The following is a 13,465-nucleotide window of genomic DNA, read 5'->3' as shown; positions in this document are numbered from 1 at the left end:
AACCATCCAGCCCCTCCAAGTCGTTTCACATCTTCGTTTATGCTTTCATGAATAAAAAAAATAACAAGCACTTTGTTGTTAACCACAAATTATTATCAGTATTTTGTAGTAAAAGCTACGTTACGAGTTATTCTATATTTGTCGCAGAAAAGAAAATCACTAACACTTCTCCACTTTGCAGCAAAATTTTTAGGTAGGGTTAGTACAGTCGCTATCAAACGTACCGTAGGAACTCTTCATAAAAAAAGCAACTGAATTTCACGAACATTGACACACATTTTACCCATTCAATGTAAGACGAAAAGTTCAAACACAATTACACTGGAAAAACTGATTTCTTTTTGTCCAATTATACAGGGGTGTTCATCTTAAAAGTATACAAGCATACCGTGGATATTAATTTATTTAGTTGGCGGCATACTTTGAGGCTGGACTCACTGTACTTCTGACTGTATATGAATGATTGATTTATATATGTGTAATACGTATGTATCAATATTATATGGATAATAACAAAATGTTATTGCCTGAAGTTCCTGTATTACAATAGGATTTTTTTTTTTACAGGACTGCAGTTCATACAGTTGTCGAACCATGGACCGGGATACTGTTCCCAGCTGTGATCTGGAATGAGGGGACAAATCAGTGTGTCCAGGACCAGCAAGATTGTCCCTCTGTCAAGGACTAGAGGCAGGCGCCGGAACCCATCCATCGGCAGAATGATACGATGGCTTCCGAAAGAGACTGCTAGGTGAAGAAGATCTCAACAGACACTGTCAAACGAAAGATTTGGTGTGCGTGTGTGTGCCGGTAGTGCAAAAAGAGTCCTAGAATGTATGGGAGACGTAACTGGGTGCTGAAGTTCAGCATATTCTTAAACGTCATAGTCCTCCTGTACGTAGCAACGCACCTCGTGTCCCGGAATGGCGATTTGGTTGAAGTGCAGCAACCTTCGGGAAGGAATCTGGCGTCCATCGAGTTGGGACTTCTGTCCATCGATTCCGGAGATGTTCCCGTCCAGCAGTCGGTCCCCAAGACCCCGTCCCCCACGACCGTCGTCACCACGAAGAAACCCCCTCCCCCTGCATCCTCAACGGAGAAGACTGACCCTCCCAAACCAACCACTCTGGAGGAAGCCATCCAGTGCCACGATAAGCCAACGGATTCACGATATGCCCAGCGCGGGGAGTTCTGGGTCCTGTACAATTACGTGCGAGGCAAGAGGACGTTCAGGTGCTTCGAGAGCATCACGTATACGACTCACGCGGACTATACCTTCCTCGACAACCTTCCTCCCTTGCTGAAGAGATGGCAGGGCCCGGTCTCCCTCGCAATGTTCGCTCCCGGGACCGACTTCAATGAGACCTTAAAGGCCATCCAATACCTACGCGAGTGTGACTCGCCTCTCGTTTCAGAGCTGGTGACGTTCCACATCTTTTTCAATGCTAAACACGTGCCTAAAGTGGTTCCTCGGCCCGACAAACTCTTCCCGCAAAGGGTCAACTGCTCAGCCCCTCCTCCGTGGACTAACGCGTCATCGTCGCTGATGTACAAGACAAAAAACAAACTCCTCTACCCTGTGAACGTGGGGAGGAACATCGCCAGGGACTCTGCAGCCACTCACTTCATCCTTCCCTCGGACATTGAGCTTTACCCCAGCCCCGGAGTGATTCCAGCCTTCCTGGACATGATCCAGAGGCAGGAGGACCCCATCACTCATCCGAATCCAAAAGTCTTCCCGTTGCCCATCTTCGAGCTTGAGAAAGGAATGGTCTTGCCCAGGAACAAGACGGAGTTGGTTCGTATGCTGAAGAACTCCACGGCGATCCCTTTCCACAAGAAAGTGTGTCCCGGTTGCCACAACGTGCCCAAAGCTAAGGAGTGGATCGCGGCCCGAGAAACGCAAGGCCTCCACATCTTTCATGTGGGGAAACGGATGCAGCAGTTCCTCCACTGGGAGCCAATCTTCATAGGGACGAATAAGGAACCCTTCTACGACGAAAGGCTCAGCTGGGAGGGCAAGAGTGATAAAATGACGCAGGTAAGTTCAGTTTTTATCCCTGTTGAACAGTATAAGAACATAACATTGCTATACATGTGCACGATTCCCTTCAAAAGTAATACTCATTTTAAAATATCTGTAACGTAGGAATTATATTTCTTGTTTCTAATGGTTCCGATCCAATCCACAGTGCAGGGTCAAGGAAATGGGCTATGGCTAAATTAAACTCATGGAAAAGTCATTCAAAAACCTGGAATGTAAAATATGATTGTTGTAATTATAGTAGAAATGGATTTTCCGAATATTTGTAACCTCTTTGATGCAAGAGGTGTTGGTCAGTAAAATGAGGTACATAAAGATATTGTTTCTTGCAACTGGAACCATTGCTTTCTTATTTCCAGTCCTGTATACCTGCTCTCTCATTGTCACCATAGGAGCATTCACCTAACTATCCCCACAGCTCGACGAAACATCCCCCAGGGAACATTTTGTACTTCAAGCGCTGCTATTTCCACTGGAAAAAATACTGTAAGCAGGAAAAGGAACCTAGTATGTGCGATTAGTTTCAACTTGCTGGTGTGACCTGCCCATCTATTGTTGCTAGCAGATGGGATTCTTCTCATGCTGATAGTGTATGCAACCCTTTCCTTTGTTGTTCGTTATTGAAATTCAGTAACCCTATTGTTGAGACTAATTTCAATCTACAATATTAAACAATTCATTTCTTCTTGCTGACATCACCACAGCCCAGCACAACCAAAACTCCATTCGAAGTCTGTCGACTATCATTACCATCTCTAAAGATAAGTTGATGTGTGCCCAAAGGGAATGTGAATAACGCTACTTACGATGCAACCTACGACAAGGGCGTAAAAGTGTCGACTTCATAACTGGCACTTGCAAATTGCGCCTTGGACCGGCTTTACAACCTGTTTCCTTCTTTGCATTAAAAAATAGACCTCCGGCGTGCATTCAATGAAAATGAACTCTCGATCTCAGGAAGATGCCAAGAATTCATGACACCAATACTCACATCTTCCTTGTCAACCCACGCCCAAACCTTATGTCAGGCAATGTGGGTTACTTGAGACATTCTCACAACTACAGGGTGCGCCATAAAATCGGTTGTATTCACAGGAACAAGAGTCGTGAAGCAATTCCAATCAAAGTCCTATTTAAAATAAGTTTTATGAGGGCTAATTTTAAAAAATGAAATTATTAATCTTGTTATTTTCGATATTGTGAAAAAGATAAATAAAGTATTTTATGTTATTACTTTATATAATACTTTCCAAGTATGTTACTTCACATGCGTAAAAAGTAGTATTTTAACAGTGAATCAAAGTACATACATGTCATGGCTGACTACAACCAATAATTTCTTACATATTGCACTGTGTATGGCATATAGTATGACATACCTACTGGAGGTTGAGACAATGCTCTACTTAATGCAAAGGTTACTACTACCTATTGTGTAGTCGAGTTAATACACCTGGTGATATTAATGTAATATCAGTCTATATTTTTTCCCTGTTGTATTCTAGTACACAGTGCTATGAATTTATTGGAGTCATTGAACAGAACTACAGCAGGATGGGTAACTTAACTAGTAGGACACAATCATTCACAGTAAATATTATAATATTCCATGATGTATTTTGGCTTATGCTGTTTTCAATAATTACTAAGAAGAATATGTGAATAATGTTAAATTGACACCTTTTTCAGTTAAAAAATAATGATCATTTTAGCAATTACAATAAATTACACACATGCATTACAAACATCATAGCAGTTTGGACTGTCAATTGAAATGTCTCATTCTGATAAAAAAAAAGTTTCTAGTGTCTTCCATACAGCAGCTTGTAGAGCAATAAATTCTTTCAAGAAATTAGTAATTTCCCTGTGATTTTTTTGTTTCTCTAACTGAAAAAAGTTTATTCTTAAATGACTTTTTAAAAAAATTCCTCTATCTCACTGGAGATAAGACTAAAATTTAGGATATGTCCAGGAAAAATAGGACGTCTGATAGTCCTGAGACTTTTGAACATTACTTCAGCTTTTAGTGATTGTTACATATAAAGTAAAATCTAAAATTGTATTCAGTCAGTCTCACCATACTTTTATTGGAGTGAGAACATATATGGTCTTAACTGAGAAATAGGCTATTTGCTTTATATCTGTCAGTCATTTTTTTTTTTTTGTTACAGGGTTATGCACTATGTGTATTGGACTATGAATTCCATATTCTCGATAATGCTTTCTTGGTCCACAAACCAGGGATCAAGACCTTAAGAAAGGATCCACAGAGGGCCGTGATAGCTGGGAAGACTAATGCTCTTATCAAGAAAGTAATATATCCAGAACTTAAAATATTATATGGCACTAAAAAGGGGTGTGTTGTTTGACAAAAGCCTTAAAGCTTTCAGGTAATTATCTAATATAATGTTAACTTCAGAAGTTATACAGGGTGAGTCATAAGTCTCCATACAAATGGTGAAAACGGTGACTAATGTTTATTTTTCCTTTTCAGGCAGGTGTACCAATGAAAAAGAGATGCCACTAATGAAGGAAGAACGGATTGACATCATTTTGTTTGTGGGAGTGGTACCATCCGTCATGTAGAACATGACACCGTGCCACCTGCGTTACCCTCCTTTCATCTGTTGCTGGCTTTGGTCTTCCAGGCCTGCTTTCATCGGCAACAGAACCTGTCCTTCTGAATTTCTTGATAAGTTTGGCCACGGTGTCATGGGTTATCTGCATTCTGTGAGTTGCATTGAATGTACATGCTACATGACGGGTGGTACCACTCCCAGCCAACAGAATGATGTCAATCCATTCTTCAGTCGTTAGTGGCATCTCTTTTCATTTGTTCACTTGCCTGAAAAGGTAAAATAAACATTAGTCATCGTTTTCACCATTTGTATGGAGACTTATGACTCACCCTGTATAAGCATGACGATATGTTGTCTTTATATTTCCTTAATTATACTAAATCTTCTAGTTTTCTTACTTTATTTTCTTTCTATTTACAATTTTATTCTAGAAATATTAAAATTACGTTAGTAATGCTTTTAAAATTTTAATTTTTTTACTAAACAGTAATAAATTGAAATAAATTGTCGCTGTGCATCTCTGAGATGCAGATTGTTTTTTCAGAAACAATTAGGCATGTGGTTCTAAGCTTCTCAGTAGCTTCATCCTTATTTGAATAGAGATGACCACAATCTCTGCCTGGTGCCCACGCCCTCCCCTAGAAAATGAAATTCAACCAAGAATTATAAATTTCACACCCATAATTTCATTTCAGCCATGTAATGTGTTAATTATTGCACGAACATGAAAAACCCTTCATGTTTTGGGTTAGTAGGCTGTTTGTGTCTGTGAGATACAGTGACTGATTTTATTCGGTTTAATGGTAGCGCGATCTTGGACTGTTAGAATCCGGAAAAACACTGAATTCATTCATTCCATGCTCTGCATCAGTAATGGTGAATGCAATGAATATGATATCATCAGTGGTATTGGTCTGTTGGCGATTGTGATAATGCAGAGGAAAGAGAAGTTAATTCGGAGACTGAACTGGAATGTGATGCAGATTGCGATGAACAGGAAAGTGACGCATATGAATAAATGTTTGTAAGATGACAATAAATACTATATGTAGTGCTAAATAAATGTTTTTAAGGTGCTTAAGAATCATTATATCTAGGACTAAAATAAAATAAGGTGAAAATGAAAAAGTAATCGTGAATATGTTAGTAAAATCATACTTGTATCTCACAGATACAGCATGACCGATTGTGTTACTTTTCCAGGTGTGACCGATGAAAGGTTAAAGAAGTTCATCATTGTAATTCTTCATGTAACCATTTTCTTTATTGTGTTCACTGTCACGTGTTTTAGAGAGAATAAGCAACGTGTTTCAAACTTACTTGCGAAATCGCAAGGTATTAGAAAGTATGAACAGGGGCTGTTTGGAAAGAAGCATGTACAATGGATGTACGTGTAGATGATTTTCAAAGGAACATATGTAAAAAAACATGTCAACATTATTTTCACATTTGAATAACATATGTTACACAGACATATTGCTGGTGTTTATGTATGATGTGTGTGACTGTTCAGTATAAGCAAAGTTGGATGATTTGCTGACTAATCATTGCAAACCAACTGTAAAACACATTTTATAAGTATGTGCATGTCACAAAACATGGCTTTTATAGGCAGTGATGAGAATAGGTCAGCCATACATATAAATGTTCTGAATGTAATAAATAAATAATGTTGGATTACAACATGTGACATTCAGGCGATGGAACTAATCATTGTGCCACATTCATAATAGAAAAAAATTGAATGTAAAGACAAAGCAACCACACACCACCCTCGCTCTCATATGAACACAGACCATCCAGTGTTGTTAGGAAGCCAGATTAGTGGAAAAGAGATAAATTACACTCTGTCCAGAGAATCTCTGGAGCCAGCCTACGTATAATGGTAGAGAAAGGGAGCAGTGGCAATTTCTCCCATGTTATCTCATTTACCTCCAGTAAACTTACTCTTTTTCACATGTAGAAATTATCAGAAAGATCTTGAAGTTGTCGTTCTTCTGTTTTTGTTTTACTTACATGCGTGCATTGGCATTTTATTTCTATTATATCTAATTAATCTAGATAGCACGTGTAATAAATATATACCAAATAAGAATTGTTGCAGTATACCACGTCAAATCTTCAGAATACACCACTGAAGGGGAGAAAGTGAGTGGTCGGGCAAATCAGTACACGCTGTTCCAAAGGCTGCCCCTCCACGCAATTCCATTCCCTTGCACATGTTCATTGGTCGAGCCTTCTTGAGACTTGCTTTCATTCACCCAGTCCAGAGTATAGATTTTCTAAAGCTGAACCATTTGTCTCCATGCTTCCTTGACATCCAAAAATACAAAATGCATCAACCCAGTGTTTATTCCCTTGCTGGGTCTTGAAACCAGAAACTTTGAAGATATGTGTAAGAGCAATGTTAATAACAAGTTATGAAGGCAGGGATTACAAGCTTTAATACTGTGTAAGGGCAAATATACACTGAAAAGGCAATATATATAAGAGGCAGAAAAGCAAATTGATAAAGGTACACTCACAGAGGAACACTCATGTCCACATTAGGACTTGAACTTGAAATATGCAGCATATATTACAAGGTTAAGTGATGAACCAGGTCAATCTAACATGTACTTATTGATAATTGCACAGAGGCTTAGGACCAAATTTAGAACTAGGTTTTCCCTTGTAAAGTTAAAAAGCACTGTAGAGTATTTCATGTTTTTTAGGTGCAAAGAAAGAACACAAAGAACAGATCTGGTTTCAAAAGATGCAAGTTGGCAACAGTTATCATGATTTGAATATTCCAACCTCATGTATCCTTTCCAACACAACAAGTCAGCACTCAACTACCTTTTTTGTTTTTGTAGGCAGTATTGCAAATCGTCAAACATGTTGGCTTCTTGACAAAGAGGTTGCCAATATGCTGTGTAAATTGTGTAAAGTGTTGCAAAATGAAAAGTGAAAATTATGTCATTATGATTGGTGGCTGACCATCATGGAAACTTGTTCAAGTAAGCATAAATAATTTCAAATGGCGTTATTAGATGTCACATTAGTGAAAACCAACTGGACTTTCATTTCCTCGTCACATTGTTTCAGTTCCTTTATTAAAGAAACCATATTTTAAGCTGAGTTAAGTAAACTTTATTGGTTGGTTGATTTATTTAACAATGCTCATTTGTGCCTGTAGGTTAATAACAATGAGGTAAAAGACACAGCATTAATGGAAAGGTCCGTGACATTTATTGAATGTGCCAGCAGTTGTCTGGAGTGAATGAGGAAAATCACATTCAAGGTGATCCAAGTCACCTGCTTTGAACATATTCTCTCCACCCTCCACCCCACCCTCCACCCATAATATGAATGTGCCACATTTACCACTAAACTAGTTCAGTGTAGCAAGATGAAAGGAAAGGAAAGTTTCACCTGGAGTGAATAAGGGGATGAATGGGTGAATTTAGGAGCTATTCCACATTAACAAAAAATCTTCACTTGCCATTGTAAACTATTGGTTGATAATATGAATACAATTTTACCAACATGTCATCAGTTACAGATGAGGCAATTATTTAAATATTGGGCAAAAAAAGAAAGTCTGGTTAGAATTGTAACTGTGACCTCTCGAATACTGAGTTATGGAAGTAAGTTACATCTACGTGCACATGTCAATGATTCAATTCGGTCAATGAACATTCCTACTCACTCACGTAAGTTATATATATTTTTATTTAAATTGATAGTGAGTAAAACGCACCATTGTAATATGTTTGTCAATGAAATTGGTCGGAAACCATGCTTGCATTAAACTCTTTAACCTGACTCAAGTTTTGATAGGCTGTTCATCACATTAATTTCATTACATTATAACACCAAGTTCCATATCATCTTTGGAGGAGTGTACTACAGCATTCAGGAACTTGGTTAGTTTCTACAGATACTCGCATCTGCCATCTGCAGCTTTGACATGAAGATAACAGTAATACCTCTTACCCTATAGTGAGATCTGTTGCAAATAGCACATACACATTACCTGTGCATGGACAGAAGAAGATTTGCTGTGCAGGTGATATTCTTGTTGCAAACATGAAGATAATTGTAACTGCTATAATGTTCTTGTAGCACATAAGCACCATAATCAATTGAAGGGACCGGCCCCTGTGGCAGAGTGGTTAGCACATTGTGCTACAATGTCAGGGGTCGTGGGTTCGAATCTTGGCTTGGGCATAGATATTTGTGAGTGTCCATTCATCAATTTCATCACATCATCACTCACCCCCATCTTCGAAAATATGCCAAAAGGTGCACAAAAAGCGAAGTAAAATAAAGCAATTCAATCAATCAATCAATTGAAGGGCTCAGGTGTTAAACATGGTAAGTGACATTTTCGTCATATTTCAGTTACAAAGTAAAATGTGACGCCCTTCAATTTTCAAGTGAAATTGCCATGTCCTACAATTTGCATTGGACTCAGTGAAGCCTTCTGAAATTGGTAAACCCCAGTGGCGAAGCATGACATATTCACGTAGTCATTGACACGTCCTTTCCCATTGCACAAATATTTATTGTTAATATCTATTGTTATTAATTATCTTTTCTTGTACCAATGTTTATTGTTTTTGTAATATCAATTACTGTAACTTACCTATCACTGATAATGTCAGGATAGTAACTAACCTGTATATAATTATCTTGTTAAGAGCTGTTGCCATGGGAATTACGAGTGTCTTTTGTCTTGACTTAGGAGTTCGGGCTTCGAGTTTTAAAGAGGGGTTAAGTTGAATTGTAAGAAGCTGTTATTTCTTTGACTGAAGTGGATTTTATGCACATAAGTATTTATTTTGCTAAGACGTAAAATATAATTCTTTTCTCTTAGCGAAAACTTGACTTTGATTTGTTTTGACCAACGAACGAAGAGAGATATTACCCCATACCCTGAGAGGCATCACGTGTATGCTTTCGAGTCTTTCATGTGAACTTATTATTTGTTCTTTTAGTTAAATCATGTTCTTTTGACTAAAGAACGTATCAATATTTTGGCGCAACAACGCGGGGCTCGAAATCTGTTGTTTCGTTAGTGGTGTTCATTTTTGTGTGTTCGTGAAGAGTAATTGATTTGTGATTGTGATGGAAATTCTGTGCTAGAAGAATATGGATAAGAAGATGTTGAGAAGTGCAAGTAAATCGTCGGCTGAGGAAAATGAATCTCCAGTGCAGTCAGTTCCAGTTACAGCAGACCTGCTTTCTTCAATACGGATTATGTTGGAGGAAAGTACAAGGGCTATGGAAACTAAAATTCAGGGAAACATTAGAGAAAGTTCCAGCAATCTGGAAGCAAAGATCCAAGAAAACGCCATTGCTTTGGAATCTCTGGAATCTAAAATTCAGGGAAACATTAGAGAAAGTTCCAGCAATCTGGAAGCAAAGATCCAAGAAAACGCCATTGCTTTGGATTCTCTGGAATCAAAAATTAAGGAAAAGATTAGAGAAAGTTCCAGCAATTTGGAAGCTAAGTTTCAGGAGAATGTAGCCATGTTGGAATGCAGTTTGAACTTAAAGTTAGAGGAAAGTGGTAGAAATCTGGTGGAATCAGAAAGGCGCTTAGAAGAGAAGTTTTCACAGGGTTATTCAAAACTCACAGAATCAGCTTTGGAAATGGGACAGAGACTGGACAATTTGACTGTAAAAATGGAAGAAAATCATCAGAAGATAAAAGAAAGCATTCAAATAGAGATCGTTAATTTACGTCAGACATGTGAAGCAAACTCTCTACAAGTGGAATCAAATGTGCAAAAAGAAATTGCCCTGTTGAGAGAAGAGGTTGAACAATCTCAGGGTAACTTTCGTAAGGAAATCGCTGAAGAACAGAGCAGTTTCAGAAAGGAAGTGTTTGAAAATGTGAATCACCAGGTAACTGTTATCACAGACAAGTTAGAAGATACCATTAATCACAAAGTGGCAGAGAAACTTGCTGAGAATATAAATGAAACCGAGGGATACCGAAAAGCTGACGAAGAATGGAGGAAAACAGTTGAAACTAAACAAGACAAATTTTCCTCAGATGTTGGTCATATCTGTAGTGAAATTGTTCATATTTCTGATCAGCTGAATAGGTTACAGATCCAGACGAACTCTGATCATCCTAAAATCCACCGTGTTGATGAAGGTTCTGGAAGATCGACATTTTATCCCATCTGTTCAGATGAAGCTTCAAACCTACAAGGAAAAACCTCCCGGAAAAAGAGGTACAAGAAGATGAACGAATCCAGCTCCTCAGACAGTGAATCAACTGCTCGCAGCAGAAGAAACAGAAGAGAGCCTGCTTCACGCATTGTACACACTGGGGTAACTCCTAGAATGGCAGACATAAATTCTATGAGAAAGTTCGACGGCAATATTATCGCTACTTCAGCTGAAATATATTTAAAGGAATTGAATACAAACCTGGAAATTCTACAGATTCCTCAACATTATAGGCTTCAAATCATTCCACGTTTGTTAACTGGAAAGGCCTATCACTGGTTTTATTCGCATAAGAACGATTTCCGCACTTACTCTGATTTTTGCAGAGAATTCAAGAAGCGGTTTGCTTCAACAGAAGCGAAAGAGAGAGAATTGGCGTCTGTGAGGACTAGGCGGTACAATAAGCAGAATGATAACAATGTGGAGGAATATGTTTGGTCTGTGTACTCTGCCTATAGGAATCTGAGTAATCATTACACCGAGCAGGAAGTAGTTAATCTAATCATCGGACAGCTACCTTTTAGAGTAAAGCAATTGTGCTTGGCTCATGCTCCGAACACCGTGGATCTCTTAGCGGATTTTGTTAAGAGATATGAGCAAGCAGAGGAACAAGATGCTTGGCGGTCTACATGGAGACGAGAAACTGGCTCTCAACTAAACAGCAGAGATGTTCAAAGAACGTCTAGAATTCGCTTAGTTCAGCAACAAAATAGGAGTAACCCAGCTGAGTGTCCATACCCTAGAAATGGAAATAATTACCGTCAGCAGCGTCAGTTTAGATCACGACGAGAATATCCAGCTTCCAGAGGTGATCCGTACGATAGACCGTATCCTAACAGCGGGTTTTCTTCGCCAAGTCAACAACGTTTAGTATCTCCACCGAGAGATAGCAATAATGCTCCCGGAACTCAAATGACGAGTAGTGGCGTGCAGACAGACATTGTTGAACCATATCCCAGCACTGAGCAAGTGCGTAGCGTGGAAGTAACGAGGAACTTCTGTTGGGACACCGGATCTAATCTCAACCAGGTGCAGAATTTCACCCCTCGCCTGACATAGAAACGTTCCTTATGTTAGGCAGTCTCGGAGGAAACTGATGGCAAGAAGAGAGATTTTACAGTCTGCTGACAATGATATTATGCTGATATTCATAACAAATCAGAATTTACCTGTACTTTAAGGCAGATCGTTCAGTATAAAAATTCAGTGAGCTAGAACTAGAACTCAGAACTTGAATTTGTAGGCAAGCGTAACTCAGTGCTCGAAACTACTGAAAGCACCATTCTAATGGAAATCTTAATTGTTAAAGATTTACCATAAGATCTGTGCAGGTGATATTCTTGTTGCAAACATGAAGATAATTGTAACTGCTATAATGTTCTTGTAGCACATAAGCACCATAATCAATTGAAGGGACCGGCCCCTGTGGCAGAGTGGTTAGCACATTGTGCTACAATGTCAGGGGTCGTGGGTTCGAATCTTGGCTTGGGCATAGATATTTGTGAGTGTCCATTCATCAATTTCATCACATCATCACTCACCCCCATCTTCGAAAATATGCCAAAAGGTGCACAAAAAGCGAAGTCAAATAAAGCAATTCAATCAATCAATCAATTGAAGGGCTCAGGTGTTAAACATGGTAAGTGACATTTTCGTCATATTTCAGTTACAAAGTAAAATGTGACGCCCTTCAATTTTCAAGTGAAATTGCCATGTCCTACAATTTGCATTGGACTCAGTGAAGCCTTCTGAAATTGGTAAACCCCAGTGGCGAAGCATGACATATTCACGTAGTCATCACAAGATTTACTAAACAGGGTCGATCTTTCAATGGAGGGGCAATATTTCTCTGTGATAAATGCCAAGATCATTTTCCATTCAACGTAAAAGCTCATACCACAGATCCTAGTCTACAAAATACATATTTCTATCCCATATATTGCGTTGTCACCTTGTAATCCAGGGGTCCCAGGTTCAATTCGCGGTGGAGGCACATAGTGGTTCGGATCCCACTTTAAACTGTAGGTCCAGTCCCGATTAGCCTTTCTGTGCATAAAGTGGACTTAAAACACCAACTCAATCAATCAATCTATACCATGCAATGAGAATTATTAAATATGATTATATCGTTCAATATGTGTTTTTCCTTTTAACAAGTGGAAATAGCGGACATTCGCAGTGGTGTGACCAGGATTTTCTAAAGGGATTGTTACATGTACTTTTTTGTAGTAATCATTTCCTCTTTTCTGCCTTCTTTTTCTATACCTTGACGTTCTTATTTTAATATTGAGCCTGAGCAGAGATTATGACCCTCACCAACCCCTCCTAGAGCTCGCCACTGGGCACTCTGAAGAATATTGATGACTCCAGAAAAACTCTGTCGTGTGACTGTAAACATGGAGATGGGGGCTGAAAAAAGGCTGTTATGACCCAGAGTGGGGGGAAGTTGAGGTTGGTGGACCTTGTCGTAGGGTCTGCCTGTTCGGAAGCGTTAAGCTGTTCTCGGCACCGGCAGAGATCATAGATTCGCACCATTCCATAATGAGCTGGGCAGTCAAACACCATTGCCTTCAATAGGAAACTTGGCAGGAGGGTTCGGTGCGAGGCGTATTAC

At 39.1% G+C, this 13,465-nt stretch overlaps 1 protein-coding gene across 2 annotated transcripts in view; it reads left to right on the top strand.

The window, feature by feature from the left end:
* LOC145998911 (beta-1,4-glucuronyltransferase 1) overlaps positions 1-13,465 on the top strand; it is a 116,484-nt gene that overhangs the window by 99,015 nt on the left and 4,004 nt on the right. For both annotated transcript variants that reach the window (XM_083135667.1, XM_083135666.1), the window contains exons 2-3: positions 568-2,041; positions 4,216-4,434. In XM_083135667.1, coding sequence (XP_082991793.1) covers positions 833-2,041; positions 4,216-4,413 — 1,407 coding nt within the window. In that variant the 5' untranslated portion in view covers positions 568-832 and the 3' untranslated portion in view covers positions 4,414-4,434. The remainder of the gene's footprint in view (positions 1-567; positions 2,042-4,215; positions 4,435-13,465) is intronic.

The sequence above is a fragment of the Lepisma saccharinum genome, chromosome 14 (assembly GCF_977018435.1).
Source record: "Lepisma saccharinum chromosome 14, izLepSacc3.1, whole genome shotgun sequence".
NCBI lineage: Eukaryota > Metazoa > Arthropoda > Insecta > Zygentoma > Lepismatidae > Lepisma > Lepisma saccharinum.
The sequence above is the reverse complement of the archived record's forward strand: the minus strand, read 5'-3'. Positions and strand labels throughout refer to the sequence as shown.